The 16,820-nt window shown below is 36.2% G+C and overlaps 2 protein-coding genes across 4 annotated transcripts; one reads left to right on the top strand and one right to left on the bottom strand.

The window, feature by feature from the left end:
- Positions 1-611: 611 nt before the first annotated feature.
- On the bottom strand, positions 612-5,166 carry esco2 (establishment of sister chromatid cohesion N-acetyltransferase 2). 3 transcript variants are annotated; one of them, XM_026290251.1, is made up of 12 exons: positions 5,023-5,166; positions 4,478-4,532; positions 3,645-4,366; positions 3,478-3,560; positions 3,310-3,388; positions 2,734-2,770; positions 2,357-2,498; positions 2,139-2,270; positions 1,972-2,061; positions 1,738-1,881; positions 1,232-1,416; positions 612-1,147 (listed from the first exon to the last, which is right to left on the bottom strand). In XM_026290251.1, exons 2-12 carry the CDS (start codon positions 4,519-4,521, stop codon positions 1,015-1,017), a joined length of 1,791 nt encoding a protein of 596 aa, XP_026146036.1. In that variant the 5' UTR covers positions 4,522-4,532; positions 5,023-5,166; the 3' UTR covers positions 612-1,014. The 3 variants fall into 3 exon arrangements, with proteins under 3 accessions (XP_026146036.1, XP_026146034.1, XP_026146035.1); XM_026290249.1 differs by having other exon boundaries at positions 3,478-4,366; XM_026290250.1 differs by having other exon boundaries at positions 2,734-2,767; positions 3,478-4,366.
- Positions 5,167-5,435: 269 nt separating this feature from the next.
- ccdc25 (coiled-coil domain containing 25) lies at positions 5,436-8,062 on the top strand. The gene is made up of 9 exons (XM_026290248.1): positions 5,436-5,622; positions 5,848-5,895; positions 5,985-6,024; positions 6,139-6,190; positions 6,273-6,348; positions 6,452-6,555; positions 6,820-7,022; positions 7,470-7,515; positions 7,592-8,062. Exons 1-9 carry the CDS (start codon positions 5,598-5,600, stop codon positions 7,619-7,621), a joined length of 624 nt encoding a protein of 207 aa, XP_026146033.1. The 5' UTR covers positions 5,436-5,597; the 3' UTR covers positions 7,622-8,062.
- Positions 8,063-16,820: the final 8,758 nt, after the last annotated feature.

The raw sequence follows: 16,820 nt of genomic DNA, 5'->3' as shown, positions 1-16,820 counted from the left end.
AAAAGTAATTATCTAACATGTATAACATGATATATTCTAAACTAAAGGTTTTCAAAGCTTTGTGATGCCATGGATGTGTATATTATTGCATGGGTCAGTTGTACTGTGAAAAATGTTAAATCTCAAACAAAAAAATATATAATTTCCACTTCCTGTTATCAACCGATTGTTAGATATGTAAATAGGAAAATCAATGGCTGTCAAAATGAAATATTTGTGATTAACCTCATGACTTAATTACAGAAAGTCTGGCAAGTTTCTCACAAATCATTTATCTCAAACTTTTTCAAAGTGTAATTAGAAATGTTTGTATTTAAAATGTTATGAGATTAAATACAAGATACAAATTGAAGCCAAAATTTTATTACAAACGGAAAACTTAAAAGAGAATTTATTCAAACTATAAACCTTAATAATCTATATCTTATCTTTATATGTACACACTCTACAAGCTATTGATTAAAGGTTTATGTAAACAGCATTCAATGACTAACCCTCTTTTAAATACACCCATGTGCAAATGCTACTGCAAACAGCCAAAACACTTCATGCCAAAAAGATTCTTCAAACTCACTGTGACAGAGGGATTTACACAAAGACAACACAAAATATTTGATTAAGTACAATTTATTTAAAAATATATACAAAGTCAAAAGCAAAGACCAGTTGAATTGAAAGTTCTTGTTCATTTTACAACCAACTTCAAGGCAATTCTGAGTCAACTTTTCCGAACCGGAACTTTTAAGTTGTGGTAGTTAATGGGTTAACAGAGCTTGCATTTGTGCTAATGTAAATCGTCTTAAATACTGATTCATGAACTCATTGTCAAAGACAATCCATTAATCTATACAAAACAGTAAAACCTGAAACTCTCCTGAACAAATCTGGATCACTGCATGAGATTTATAATATTAGACTGAACTTCATTTAAACATCTAATTTTTTTTTAATCTATTAAAAACTCAAAGCATTCACAAATGCAGTCCTACAGGAATCTATAAGAAATGTTTTTCTTTAACTGATGAAGTTATACACCAGGAACGTTGGTGTCTCGCAGTACTTTGTAGCGAACAGCTTTCCTTCAGGAGTCGGGTCAGAGAAGGCGATTTCCTCTTTGGTCAGGTGGCTCCCGTACATGAAAGTGGTCCTGAATCAGTAAGAAACAACAGTTTTATATACACAAACTAATGTATGCACATTTTTTTGTTAATGCACTGAAAATGTTTAGTACCTGACAGTGTCCAGAAGGCGAGTGGCGATTCCCTTCCTCCTCATCAGACTGAAAACCCAGATGCGACTAACACCACAGATGGCTTTTTCTGACACAGTAGAGCAGCACCAGGCTCTGTGGTGCTCCATGAAATCCTCCTTGTTCATGTCTTTGGGTTTCTCTTGCTGCTCCAGCACCCGAAAAGCCTATATAACATTGGGTACAATCAAGGGTTAGCAAGATCTCTTCAGGGTTTCTGCAGGTTTTATGAACATAAATTGAAAAACTTTTTAAGACCAAGGAAAGAAAATTTGAGTTGGAGGAAAATTATTTGCATGTAACATTAAATTTCATGACATTATGTATTATGCATATTTAAAACAGCTATTTGAGGGCCTTAGTTTGTGGAGAGGAGAACTTACGACCTTTTAAGACTGCTAAATCACTGTATACCTTACTTTATAGCTCAGAATGGCAATGATATTGAACAAAAGCCAAATGATAGAAATGTTTTGTTAAACGGCCACCTGTCTAATGTTCTCGGCCACCAGGCATCCCACCACCATCTTGTCGCTGTTAATGAACAGGTAGGTTTTAGCCGAGCTCGGGCTACTGAGAGTGATCTGCTGAAAGCCCAATTCACTGTCTGCAATCCGTCTCACATCCTCTGCCTAAAACAATGCAGCGTTGGTTAGGAAACACCAGAGATTTAGCTGGACAGAGCAAATGTTTAAGTTATAAATCAATCACTGCCAGCATACCTTTTTTGTGGCATACTTAGGATCATCAGGAAGAACAAGAATAATCTTTCCATCCCAGAATTCAGCCACAACCCTCTCTTTTTTCCAGCCCTAAAAATTAACAAAATGATGTGAAATTCCAGCAGAACTGTTGAGCTGCATTTGATGACAACTTCATGACAGCTCACCACAAATTTAATGGTGTCCAAGAAGCGCTGATGGAACTGTGTGTGCTGGAAGTTGTCCTCAGGACTATCTGTACTGTACAGCATCCCACAGGACCCACATGTGGTGGCACCAAACTGCTTCTGACCGGCATCCTAAATACCAGACACATAAACCATCAAGAAGAGGTGGAAAAGAAACAGCGATTTATTTCTGTTCAACTTCTTAACATGTTACTCACAATTATGAGCTGATTATCTGTCTGCCTCTTCATCTCTCTTCTCAAGGCAGTCCTCTCTTTGGCCTTAAGAGCAGGAGTACCAGTCAATGCGGAAGGAGTGCTTGTGTTCAGCGGTGATGACAAAATCCCTTTTTTCTGAGATCTAAAACAAAAGATGAGAACAACTGATTAACCAGCTCTACATGGGTCATGACAAATTGTTAAAAGACTGAATATAAACTTGCTGGCACACACACTGAGTCATTAATTCAATCTAGCCTTAAGGTGGTGTTCTTTTCAAACTGCATTTTTTCCCCCACTGTAATGTAATCATGACTTTGCTTTTTTCCCCCAGTATTTTTCCACAGTTGCATTAGAAAAAAAGTATGATGTCTTACCTCTTACTACCAAAGATGGGATACACAGATGACTCTTCTGAAAGAGAGCAATAAGTATAATATATATATACACACACACACACACACACACACACACACACATTCACTATATACAACATATACAATATACAAAATCTATGTTACCCTGGACAACAAACCTGTCTTAAGTAGCACAGGAATACTTGTAGAAATAGCCAACAATACATTGTATGGGTTAAAATGATAGATTTTTATTTTATGCCGAAAACCTTTAGGATATTAAGTAAAGATCATGTTCCATGAAGATATTTTGTAAATTTCTTACCGTTAATGTCAAAACTTACATTTCTGATTAGTAATATGCATTGCTAAGGACTTCATTTGGACAAATTAAACAGCGATTTTCAAAACAGAAATTATATAAATCACATTAAACATCCCATTTAATAACTGGCGAAATTACAATAATTTTGATTTATAAAATATATATCTTACATATAAGATAATAATATATAACAAACACTTTCATATCTATAAAATAAAAAAAATATATTAACTTTTTAAATAAAGTATTTATAGAAAATGATGTTTATTTACCTTCGTAAAGAGAGCTGTTGTTGTCCTGTGGCGGTATGTCACTCACATCAAACACTGAATCCGTGTTTGTGGGCGAGTCCTGGAAAACATTTTCAGTTTGAGAAAAAGATGATGAGAGCTTTAGATTTAATAAAGTTATTAGCAAATGACTGAAGAGTTAAATTTTACCTGGCTACCCACTTTACTGGATCCATTGGGACTAACGGATCTCCTTAAAACCACCTTTAACTCTTTGGTAATTCCATGCAGATCTGCCAGGATGTGAGGAGACATCTGTTTAGAGCTCAACATCACTTGCGTTGATTCACTGCCCTCACCATCTTCATCAGTGGTACCTGTGGTTGTGGTTTCTGCTTTCGGGTGTTTTTTTAAGAAGATGGCTCGGCGGACTGGGGAACGTTCTCCTGGTGCTGTCAGCGCTTCCTTCTCTTTCGTGGGTTTCTGAGAGTTGGGTTTCTCGTAGGTTGAGGGTTGTTTAGGCTTTGTGTTCTGTGCAGACCTTTTGAACATTGAAGTGGGCTTTTTTCCAGTGCTGAAGAAAGCTGCTCCAACAAGCAGCTTGGGTTTACTCTTGGGTTTCATACTGCTAAATGAAATCGGGGCTAACGTAGTCTTCAACAACTGATCTGTTTGCGTGTCTGAGGGATTTTTCCCTTTGGGTTTAGCAGTGAAGTAGCCTTTTAGGTTAGACTGTGGGCCTGCGCCGGTGCCTTTCTTTTGAACCTTCTTCACTGGTTTTTTAACAGCATTCAAAGGGAGGTGTGATGGTTCTTTAATAGGTACTGACAGTGGGGTCTTGGTTTCCTTTAACAGCTTTCTTTCCAGAGGTGTGAGATAAAGAGGTTTCTGCTTGCTGTAGAAGGATCCCGCTCCCAGTACGGTTTTTCGTGGAGAGATCCGCTTTGGAGGAGATTCTAGTGAAGAGATCCTCGGCATCTTCTTAGGAGTACTGAGAATCTTTTGGGGTGATGCCAGTGCGATGGGAATGTTTTCTTTTTGTCCAGCGGTCCTTCTTGGAGACTTTCGCTGGTTTGTAATTTGTTTTTTGGATGGGTTACTGTGGTGGGTTTAAGCAAAAAACGGAAGGAAATGGCTCACAATCTGTGTGATAACTGCAAAGTACATTTCCATATCTATTAACATTATCTAACAAAATGACATCACATACCTCTGGGTATCAGGAGAGCCATGTTTTCTTTTTCGGGATAACATCTTCAAATTACCTGAAATGAGAAGACAGGGAATAAGATCATGAAATGCTTTTATAGGACGCCACAGATTGCATTTCTGGAACATTCTCATATTTCTTACAATATAAATTTGCTTCCAGTTTATCATATATGAGAAATGTGGAGAAAAAAAAAAACAGTAACACAATCGACTTTAGTAAAAGATATTCGACAAAATTCGTTATTTGCGTCAGAGAATAGTGTGTGACTTTAAACCGACATTAAAAAAGAATCAAACTGTATGGTGTTTTGTGGCAAGTTTATTGCTATGGTAACTGTAACGTTATATAGCTTGGTACATAGTATGAAGAATACAGTAAATATATTTGTCCAATACTTATTCATTTATACCGCAGCAAATTTCTAGGCGCCAATTATTTGACACCAACCAACATCTCATTAAAAATACTCGCAGTATCCCGCAGTCATCACAAGCCTCGTCCAGATACTGACAATGTAACAATATATGTAGTATTTCACTTACCAGGTCAAATTAACACGATTCTGAATTTATTTTATGTGAAATAATCGCGGCAAAACTCTCCCTTCACCCTCGGTCTGTTTTGAACAACGCGCCAAAGTCACTTGTGGCGCACATGGAAACGGAAACAACGAATGCGTGCGTGTGACAACGTCCGGTTAGGAATGGTAAGTGTGATTCATCTCTACGAATCGGTTCTTTCGAACACATTGTTTCAAATAACCCTGATAGCTCCCATTCAGATTGATGCAGCTATTTAGCTACTTAAAAATCAATTTAGAATCTAAATAATTAATAAATTGCACATACATATAAGTTACATTTTATTAAAATCCACCGACGTTTTTTGCTGACGTGAGCACAGTTCGGATTTGGAACTCGAGCGAGATTCGATTCAAATGAACCGTGAATCACTTCATTGCAGCGCTGCTTGTTCCTGTTGTGGTCGGAATGGATGGTGCACATGACATGTGTCTCTGATAGAAGATTATTTACCTCTGATGTGCTTTTAGTGTTTTGTTGAATACCTATCCATTGAATACAAAGACTTTTCAAGGGTTGCGTCTTCGCCTAAAAAGATGGTGTTTTACTTTAAAAGCGCCGGTGAGTAACGTGTGTTCTCAATGCCAGGGCAAAACAGTGTGTATGTTGTCAACAAAAACGAGACAATTATAATGACGTTACTTATAAATATACAACATAGAACAAAAGAAAGAAGATCAAAACTGTAATATACTGTAATTTGACATTGTGAGATTATATTGTTGGAGGTTCGGTTAAATATGTAAGCAAGAGTTAAAAGTTGCTATACATGCTTCTCTTTAACAGTTGTCTCACCTCCCTATACCATATACATGGGCAAAGATAAACATGAAAGTAAGTACTGAATTCCTTATAAGTATTATTTTAAACACCCACACCATGTGCTTGTCAGATCATTAATAACTGTTTTTGTTTTTCCACAGATGAAGATCTTATAAAGTATGGATGGCCTGAAGATATCTGGTGAGAACAAATAAGTTATCTGTTTAACGTTTGCCACAACAAAGGAATTATTAATTTTTAGGTTTGCTCTGATATTAGTTCAAGTACAAGAAATATTAGTGTCTTGTGTTTCAGGTTCCATGTGGACAAGCTCTCATCTGCCCATGTATATCTAAGAATGCCCAAGGTATTTGAAGAGGTTATTCATATTTTATCTTACAGTTTTATTTATAGTTTTCCATGTTGACATCTATGTTCACTAATTAAAGGGTACAACAATAGAAGACATACCAAAAGAAGTCCTGATCGACTGTGTCCAGCTGGTCAAAAACAACAGCATTCAAGGTACTGCTTCTTGACAAGAAGCATAACAAAATATTATATATATATATATATATATATATATATATATATATATATATATATATAAATTATTTTTTTTTTACAGGTTGCAAAATGAACAATATTAATGTTGTCTACACACCATGGGCCAATCTGAAAAAAACAGCAGACATGGATGTCGGGCAGATAGGCTTCCATCGGCAGAAGGAGGTATGAGGAGAGATAAACTCAATGATATCGTTCACACTGCAGCCAATTCTGGTCTAAATCATTTATTTGGATGGATGATCTTGTTTTAATGCAACAGAAACTATAGAAAGCAAACTAATCTGAGTCAGTTATGTCAAAAAATACCATTTACTGCCTGTCTGAAAAAGTCTTATGTGATTTAAGGTGCTCAGGTATTACTACTGCATTTGGAAATCTTCTAAATAGCTTCTGTATAAATATCCATCTTCTGTACAATGTCAACAGGTGAAAATTGTGGCAGTAGAAAAGAAAATCAACGAAATCGTCAACAGACTAGAGAAAACAAAAGAGGAGCTGTATCCTGATCTTGCTGCGGAGAAGGAGACCCGGGACAGAGAGGAAAGAAACGAGAAGAAGGCTCAATTACAAGAGCAGAAGAAAAAGGAGAAGGAGGAAACGAAGAAGAAAAAAGAGACGGAAGAATTAAGGTGCTGCATGTAGTTAAAATGTTGTGATGCAGATTATAACCTCAACACAAAAATTTGTATATTTATATATGGTTTAAAAAAAAAAAAAAAGATAAATAAATGCACGGGCATCCAAATGTTTGAGACAATTAGTGAAACGTGTTTATTTTATCCATTTTATAATCTGATAAAAATAAACGGCATTACAAATTATGTTATCGGCATAACAGTTTGAGTGATGTCTGTTGTGTTTCATAATTCCTATTTGTTTAATAACTCATTTCGCTTCACGTGTTTATGCAATATTTTCAACGTGGTCTCAGACTTTTGGACTCCACTGTAGATGCATAAATGATAAAAATATGATAAAAATAACCTTTGCACATCAGAATCAGTCCTTGAGACGTATTATTTACAGGTACAGACATCAATTTTGTGTGCTTACTTGTAACATCTACTTTCCTGCAGGAATTATTCATCACTCATGAAGAGTGACAACATGACCACAAATGAGGTAAGGCATCCTGTTCTGCCGAGCATTGACACAAATTCTTCTATGACTTCTATGAGTGAAATTTTTTTTTCTGCAGGATGGCTATGATTCAGATGACTTCATGTAAAGAAAAGGAATGAATCTGCGATTTAAAGGGAACAAACATCCTCCCCTACAATATCTTGTTTGTGAAAGGAAAGGACTCAAGCCATCGATAAGATACCGCGAAATGCCAGGACCGTTCTAAAGCAGTTAGCGTTGTCATTTCTTTAAAAATACAAATGAAATATGTAAAATATCGAAAAACAAAACGGATTAGATTGCTTATACAAACCAGAAGAATTTGAAGATCTCTGTTGATTCTGTATATTAAACAGTTTTGTTGCTGATGTTTCTGGATGAAATACAGATTTGATATATATTGATGGATGTGTACACCAAGACCTTTAGGGGATACTTTGTAATTGATATACCTTTTTCGGAGTGATACAATCGAATTACAAATGCCTGCATTTTTTTTCCTCTTTTGTTGTCCTAAACTAAATAAATCTTTGACTTTCTTGGCTCACTTCTGTTGGTATACATTTCTAAAAGCACGTAAATACTGTTCTCTGGACAAAGCATAAAAAAAAAAGTTTCATATGAGAACAGTCGTGGCATCTGGATGATTTAAACTATATATAAAAAAGCTGTAGACAGTACTGAACTATACTGTGACTGTTGCTTTTGGCTTTCAGTAGTAAAATGTTACTGACGAGGCAAATAGACGATTTTTCAATTCAGTCCGATATTAAATACGCTGCTTTAGGTTAGTTTATAATGTAACTGGGTAAAGGCATCTAGATTCACTAGATGGCAGCATTTCATCGAACAAATATAATTTGACTTGAGACGAGATTCATTTCTACAGATCTGTGATTTAAGACATTTTCCACAATAGGATACAAAACGGGTCTAAATCTCTTTAAAAAGAAAATTGATAATGATCATCCAACTGAAGATTACGCTAGTTGTTTCGTTACATTTAGGTTATATTTGTAATTTTTCAACACTTACTGCTAATCTATAGGTCTAAATCCAGCTGGAAACCCTGATTTGTCTGATTCTTGCCACGTTCTACCAAAAAATAATAATTGTTAATTTTTTTTTTTTTTTATTAAACAGATTCTAAAATTGTAATTAGTACCAGAATTATTTTTATTTTATTATAATTTGTATTTTATTTTTTACCCATCAAATAAGAGCCATCCAAATCAATTAAGTAGTACAATAATTACATTGGCAATGGTATGTTGTGGCTGAGCGATCAGAAATTGAGTATCTTAAGAGTCTGAAAGCTGCTGACAGACCACATCCTCCTAAAGAGCTTACACACTTGTTGCGGTACAGACAGACACAAAAGAAAGAAGTTATTCTGCAAAGGCGGCGTCTTCTGTCCAAGGCTAGACTGGAAAATATGACCTTGGACTGCCACCTCAGATGTCCTTCACTGATGGGATGTTTCTGGTTTGTTTATAGGAAAAATTCAGTCACATTCTTTTCAAGCCAGTAGCATTGCACTATTATAATATTGGCCTTTCCAGGGACTCATTTACAAAAAGTGAATATAAAAGCAAATTGGATTTAAACTTGGGGTTACATTGTCTGAATGAATAAATCATACTGTCACGACAGAGGCACATACACTTTTGGTGTAATTTTGTTTGGAGACAAGTAAATAAACTGCAAATTAATCAAATTAACATAATAATTCAATAATGGCATGCAATTCAAAGTTGTTTGTCAGAGCTGTTTGAGTCTGGCTTGTATATGTCCTGATTCATTTCCCTTATGCCAGAGATTTAATAATAATTACAAAAGGATAATTTACAGGAAATGTTTTCAGAAGCAAGGATCCTGGTCTTTACACCAGGGGTGCCCAAACTCTAACCCCAATTAAGCACACCTGAACCAGCTAATCAATCTCTTACTGGCATACTAGAAACTTCCAATTGCAATTGTACCAGTGCTTACTGTAATATGATTATCTAAAAGTCTACATACAATTTTAACCCCTGCTTTGTGTTTTTGCCACATTCTACCAAGAAACATTAAATTGTCATTTTTAATATTAAAGTTTATAAAATTTAAATCTATGCCAGATTTTATTTTATTTTATGTTATTGTATACCTTTCAAATAAGACCCATCCAAATAAATTTTAGTGGTACAATAAAAACATTGATAATGGTATCCGTTTCACTACACCCTTTAAATCAAAGGTTCTTTACTGGCATCTTTGGTTCCATGAAGAATAAAAAAAATCAATGGAATATTCCTATTGTAGAAATGGTTCTTTATAGTGGATAAAGGTTTCTCGCTAAGAACAAAATATCTCTTTTAAGAATTGTTCACTAAAATTGTTCTATGAACCAGTCAGAAATGGTTCTTCTTAAGCACTGATGCGAATACCCTCTTTTGGAGACATACATATTTCTGCTCCGTGTCTGAAGTTAGCATCAACAAAGTAGAGCAAACTTCCTGAAACCTTAACAAACACTCATTTGGTCCAATCGTCTGCCGTCACAGTTAGCTTAGTTAGCTGGGGCCCTGCCACACATAACCTGTCTGCTCCATTAACCTCATGTTTAGAACAAAAAGTCTCTAAATGTGGCGGTGGGGCACAAACCAGACCCTGTCAGCTGTACTTCACATCTTCACTGGCCATTAGCACACACTGCAGCCAAAACTGTTGGCCGGGACCACACACATGCAATCACACTGACAGAGCGTGGATAAAGGGACAGGAAAGCAGTGAGAAGTGTGGACCGCTGCACAAAATGAAAAGAGATGTGCCTCTGTGGTCTTCCGAACCGGCCGGGCCAGCTGGAGCCTTAAACAAAAGCAAACAAGGTCATAAAGTGGGTGCAGAGAAGAAGAGGCCTGGAGACGAGCCACTGTGATGTGAGGAAATGTGGAGGACACATGGGGCTGATTGAACAGTTCCTGCACAGTTGGGGAATGAGAAGACCTCAAACAATGAGATAAAGTGCTGCTTTCATAACCACTGGGAAAAAAACACAAAAGGTCAAAGGGTCATGATGATGAAGCATTCAATTGATTTGTAAAGAAAGTGGAGATGCTGTTTCAGTAAGTTCAGGCCTTCTCATCATTGTATTGTATTGTCATTCCCACCTTCTTTCAAAAGTGACTTACAAAAAATATTTTGTAAATAAATGTTATTGTTTTGAACTTTTATTTCATCAATTCATTATGAAAATAGGTTTCACGGTTTTAAAATGAGCATATTATAATGATTTCTGAAAGACCATGTGACACTGAAGTCCGGTTTGTCTTCACAGAAATAAATGACATTTTAAGATATCATCAAATAGAAAACTGTTATTTAAAAGTTTAAAAATATTAGGTTGGACCACTGAAAATTTGTCAAATTGAACCAAATTTACTACTGAAGCCATATTGACATGCCACCTGAAATATACAGTGCCTTAAAAATGAAGATGGCAAAGAAAGTTTTTTAAGATGCAAAATGTAAAGGGGCATTAATACTTCTTGAGTCAAAGGCATGGAAACTCTTGTATAGTCACCACTGGCATATACTGCAACACATTCCAACTTTCTATATATTGACCAAATAAAAAAAATGTGCATGGGATGTTTCCGAAATTTGGTTGATTTGACACGAAATGACCCATAATACAAAACACATTTAAAAACAACAACACAAACAAAATAATTGTCCACCTTCTGTCATTTTTATACTGATCTAATAATATTTTCTTTACTCTTTCCCTAAATCTAACCCTCACATAATCCATGTTTGGATTTTTATTATGACATAATTTAGCTCTTCTGAATTCTACAGGGGAAACGATAAATATGCACTCTACAGTTCAACAAAAACAAATTTGAGATTACTTTGTGAACAAGCCACATTTGTGATCCATTAATGCATTAACTGTTTAAGCTCTTGTTTCTAGTAATATCTTCGCATAAAACCTATAAGCATTTCAAACCAACCACATAAGCGACGATAATTACAGAAATGATTAACTTTATCTTTCAAGCAGAGGAGATGCCCTCATTCATGTAGTTAAAGCCCAATGGAGCTTCATTCTTCAGAACACATGATCACTTCCCATGGGTAAAGTTAGAGGCTTATTTTCTGCTTGACTCATCGGCAGCATACTTCATGTTATGTGCATCTGTCACTTTTGTATTTCTGTTTAGATTTAATTAATTGTATTAAATTACATTTTAAATTATACATGGCTAGAAACCAGCTTGTTCCAAAACACAGCAATCAACCGTAGCTGAATTTTTTTTCAGCAGGGAAAGCAGTTATTTGTAATTGTTTATATCAACACAAGTCTCAGAGTATTAGAACAGCATTCCCACAGCAGAGTTGAGACAGAAGTTCAACAATCTTAAGTAGGGCAAAGCAAAAATTCCTTCTTCAGAAACATTTTTGCAGGGAATGCACACAACAGGTCAGGCATGTGTGGAAAGCTGGAGAATATGTGTGGATTGCACCAGAGGGAACCATTAAATCTAGGTCATGTGATGCTCACCATCAGGCCAAAAAACTCTTGGAACTCTCTGAAATTCACTTGGGAGCTTGATCATATGATTCTGGATCCTTGAATCCAAGCCCAGGAGGAACCGTGGAGCTCGACAGCAAAGGATATCAGCACTGCATCCAAAATAAAACATCACATCTCATGTGGAGAAAGTTTCCTCTCTTAAGAAGAGTTCATGAGTTTAGATCTGCATTTCGAGTCAATGAAATCATTGGCAAATGCAAATCAAGCACTTTATGCACACAGTCCCATGCATTCTCGATGACACCCACAGCAAAACACATTAAGGGATCTGGATTGGAGGGGGATGCGGTTTCAGCACCAGAATGAGGCTGCGGTTGAGGAGCTGTCAGAGGGAGGCGTCAGTGTAATATTTGTGGTCTGGAAGTCATTGTCTTTATGTTCAAATGAGCTTGTTTATTTTTATCTATTGTGAAATAAAGCTGCTTTATTGTGGCTCAGCTGAGTTGCCATTTCAACTCTATAACTGATTCAGTGTCTCACTGCATGAACCTTTTCAAATAGCGCAGAGAGAAAGGCTACAATGGCCTGTTTTGTATTTTATAATGACTCAATACAGTCTGTATTTTTATTGTTTTGCCTGTTTAACCACATTGCTTATAAAAAGTTCTCAGTGCTGGGTGACCATAGAAGACCCATTAAAACATCCCCTCATCATTTTGAAAACAATAGTCAAATTGGATGTCTGATGTTTGGAAATCATGCCAGCCTCTGTACAGAATGCCTTAGAAATGCAGTCATATAGCTTAACCCGCTTTGTTTTTTGCAGAAGGCTGAACAGATTTGACAACAATAGAATGGACTCAGCTTAGACAAGAACTTATATTAGATATGATTTCTAATTACTCCTTCCTCACTAATTGCACTGCAAACGTTGTTGCACACAGAATTGAAGAAGAAAAAATGATATCTTGATCTTGGATGTAACTGCACACTGATATAAACATGCAATGTAACCGTGTTAGAATAATATATTATTTGAAATGCATAATGCATTCTGTTTTGGCATCACAATATGCAGTAAGCAGCACGATTACTTTCTGCAAAAAAAACCCATTATACTGGAATATGAGCGGTCATTTGTTCTGTCATCATCCAGTTGCTGAAAGCGCACGCACAGATGAGGCCTGAATAGCACACGTTAATATGCATTTAAAGCTTTGTCAGTTTAAACATTTAAGAGCCAAAGACGCGAGCTTGCGTGTGCAGTGAGAAGAATTGTGAATTATTCACAATTATTACCCTCTATTCCAGTCCGACCTGGAGGCAATTACACAGACAAACAAACCAACATGTGATGTAATGTAAACATCATGCAGAAAAGAGCCCTGTGTCACACTTTGGTCAGAGTTTTCATTTCATTTAATCACCATAAATGCAAACAATGCCACACATGCAGACTGCATGGAGACAGTGGAGGAGTTTATATAAATGAGCATATAAGAAGTCACAGTCTCCTTGAGATGTCCTCAAAGCACAAGTAGTGAAAAATGGCAGCATGGGGTGGTTACGAAGAGGAGGGTCTTGGCTTTCATGCTGAGTTGTTCATCTGCGGTTGCCTATGAGGAGCCCTCTGGGAGGAACAGGACTGGACTGGCAAGTAGAGCTAACAGGGTCCAGATGGCGCCCCAGTGTTTGGGAAGGAGGTCAGGGGCTGTTACTACAGCTGCGGGGCAGTGGAAAATCATATTACAATCATTGTATGAGGAGAACATTTTGGACGCACCCAAAATATTTCAAAAACCACATGGAGAAATAAAGGAGGGGCCATATAAGTGTTTAAACACATGCAAGGTGCCACAGCTAAAGGAGGGCAGAGCTGACATTGCTTTCATTTTATGTTCGACACTTATATGGCATGTTAACGAAGCATGTAAAAGGGAAACAGCTGGGGTATACTGCCCATTGTTATGCAGTGCCATTTCAGAGCAATATATACCAATTATTTGCTCAAGGTGAATATGACTTTCTTCTTTCCGACAGAAACTATTGGAGTATTATTAAAAAAATGTCCATGGTCTTCCAAGTTTTATAATGGCAGCGAATAGTGGTTGAGATTTTGAAGCAAAATAAAGTGCAAGAATTCATCATAAAAAGTGTTCCACACGGCTGTTCTTACTTCTGTGTCACCCACAACACAAGGATACATTTTCTACATGTATTTACACTTTGAATTGAACAAAATCAGCACATCCATATACGCTGCTTGCTTTCAGCTCATATTTTCCAAAATGGTGCTACGGTGATGTGGAGAGACACAGAGGAGACAAATTGTTGAATGAAGTCATTATTTTTGTTTTCATTGCATAAAAAAAGTTTTCTCGTTGCTTGATAAAATTCAAACCACTGATGGAAGATGGACTATTCTGATGATGTCTTTCATACTTTTCTGGACTTTGGCAGTGTAATTTACATGACAGTCAGTGGGACAATCACAAGCCTGCTGGTTATCCAAAATATCTTAAATTGTGTTCCAAAGACAAACAAAGCTTTTATGGGTTTGGAACGGCATGGGGGTAAGTGATTAAGGACAAAATTTTCATCATGGTGTGGAGTATCCCTTTAAGTCATCATTTTGTTTTCTTGTTGTTATTTTTTTGTTTTTACCAGATGCTAGTTTTACACAAACCTGAGGAGATCATGCATGCTGTCGTTAAAGCATAAGAAGGACAAACCAAATAAAAAGATATTTATGTGCATTAGCTTAACTTAGCTTTATAAAATTATGCTGTTTGGATAACCAGTAATGAAAAAGAGTGTGTATTACATTGGAAAATACTTTCTTGCTTTTAGACAAATAGTCTCTTGGACTAAACGGCTGGAAGAGGAACATCCCTTGGCTTTCTTCATGCATGCAGTTCACAAATTATTTCAAACGAAACAACTCTGACATTCCAAGGCTGCTGACTGACGAAAATAACACATGGATAAGTGTAAAATGTCTTAGCAGAGGCAATGGGCTTGCAGGGACTTTATTCAAAAATTCTTTATCTGATAAATCAATGATTTCTTTAAAAGGCTTTTCATCTCAAAAGATTGAAACTCTTTCCAATTTCTCAATCAAATGTACCCTTTGATTTGTATTGTTATTCACAATTTGCTAAGCACAGTTTAATTGCAAGAATAGCGGGCAAATGAGTTTGAGAAGCAGTTGCTGCACACACACTTCTAAAGCACTTTGCAGATTGCAAACCTGGGGTGCGTTTCCCAAAACCATAGTTGCTAACCTGTTAGGAACTTAGTTGGTTTGCAATGGGAAATTGCATTGCGACCAACAAAGTTGCTAACTTAGTTAGCAACTATGGTTTTGGGAAACGCACCTGCAGGTCAGAAAATTACAGACCCTTTAAGAACAGTAGGAGCTAAACATTTTACATCAAAGCTCAAGTCAAGTAACTTTGACCATATATAGATGCATATTTTACTTTAAATAGATATATATACATATATATTACTTCTGCGAATAGAGATTTTGAATGACTCCATATTAATTGAGTTTGATGTTAAGCCCTTTGTTTGCACTTCAATTGAACTCTGGTTTTAACTGCCATTTCCAGACGATTGATAAAAACCCACGCTTGTTTACTGTTACTGACATACCAGAGTAGTTTCTCTTTTTTATACAAAGCATCACACCATTGTCTTTGCTAAAGGCTCCAAACTGATGGCGTTTGTTTGGAGAGAAGCATTTCCTCCTCCTTATGGTTTTAATAAGGAGTCTCTGAGTGTGTCTGTATAACCAAATCCAAATAATGTTTTTGTTTTATTTGGTTTCATTTTTTAAACAATTTTTGCAGCAATTTCAATTCAATTATTTGAATCATTTCATTTAAAAGAAACAAACAAACAAAGCCTCTGTAAAATCTCATGTATCAAGCTATTCAGTGGTGTGTGGTGAACTTAAAAAATGAGACGACAAATTTATTAATTTTTTTGGTTGATTGATGTCGATAAAAGATAAAGGCACTGTCACCATGCAACTAATACTAATATATACTTATAAGATCATGTACATTATATTTTTTTTACATCATGCCAAAGGCTCATCAGCTTTATGCAAATTAGTGCATTTGTTTGAATCAGACATGTGAGTGAGAGGTTTGTTTACAATCTAATTACTGAAGCTGAAGCCAATTTGCAGACTGACTTATAAGATAATATGCTAATCAAGTAACTTTTCACCTTTATTGTTTCTTTATCTCTCTCACACACCAAGCTTTTTAGACCTCTATAAGAACCCAACAAAAAACTCTCTCCCTCGCAAATTTTATCCACCATGTTACTCTCGCATTGATGTCTGTGTGAGCGAGTTGTTTGCTGTCTAATTGCTAGAGATAATTTGTGGACTGACTGATAGGATAATACGCAATCAAATAATTTTTCACCTTTATTTTGTCATATCTCCTTTACTCTCATTCCACTCTTTTTGGACCTCTATGAGAATGCAACAACAATAAAAAAAAACTTGCTCCCTCTCAAATTTTATCTGCTAAGTTCATTTTAAGACCAAGATTTTATACCCAGTATGCAGACGCTGAACAGGTCTGTCCAGAGGTTCTGGTTTTGTTCAGGCTGTCACTTTTCCAAAAAGACCTTTCACTGAGACTATTAACTATTAGTTTGCTGTCTAGGTTTATAGCCTGTTAAGGTTTATGTGTAATTTACAGTTCCCTGAGCACAGACTAAAAACCAAATTTATGTTGTACAGGATGTCTGGCCGTGTTGT

Source organism: Carassius auratus, chromosome 20 (genome assembly GCF_003368295.1).
Source record: "Carassius auratus strain Wakin chromosome 20, ASM336829v1, whole genome shotgun sequence".
In the NCBI taxonomy this organism is placed as follows: Eukaryota; Metazoa; Chordata; class Actinopteri; order Cypriniformes; family Cyprinidae; genus Carassius; species Carassius auratus.
This window is presented reverse-complemented; position numbering and strand designations above follow the sequence as displayed.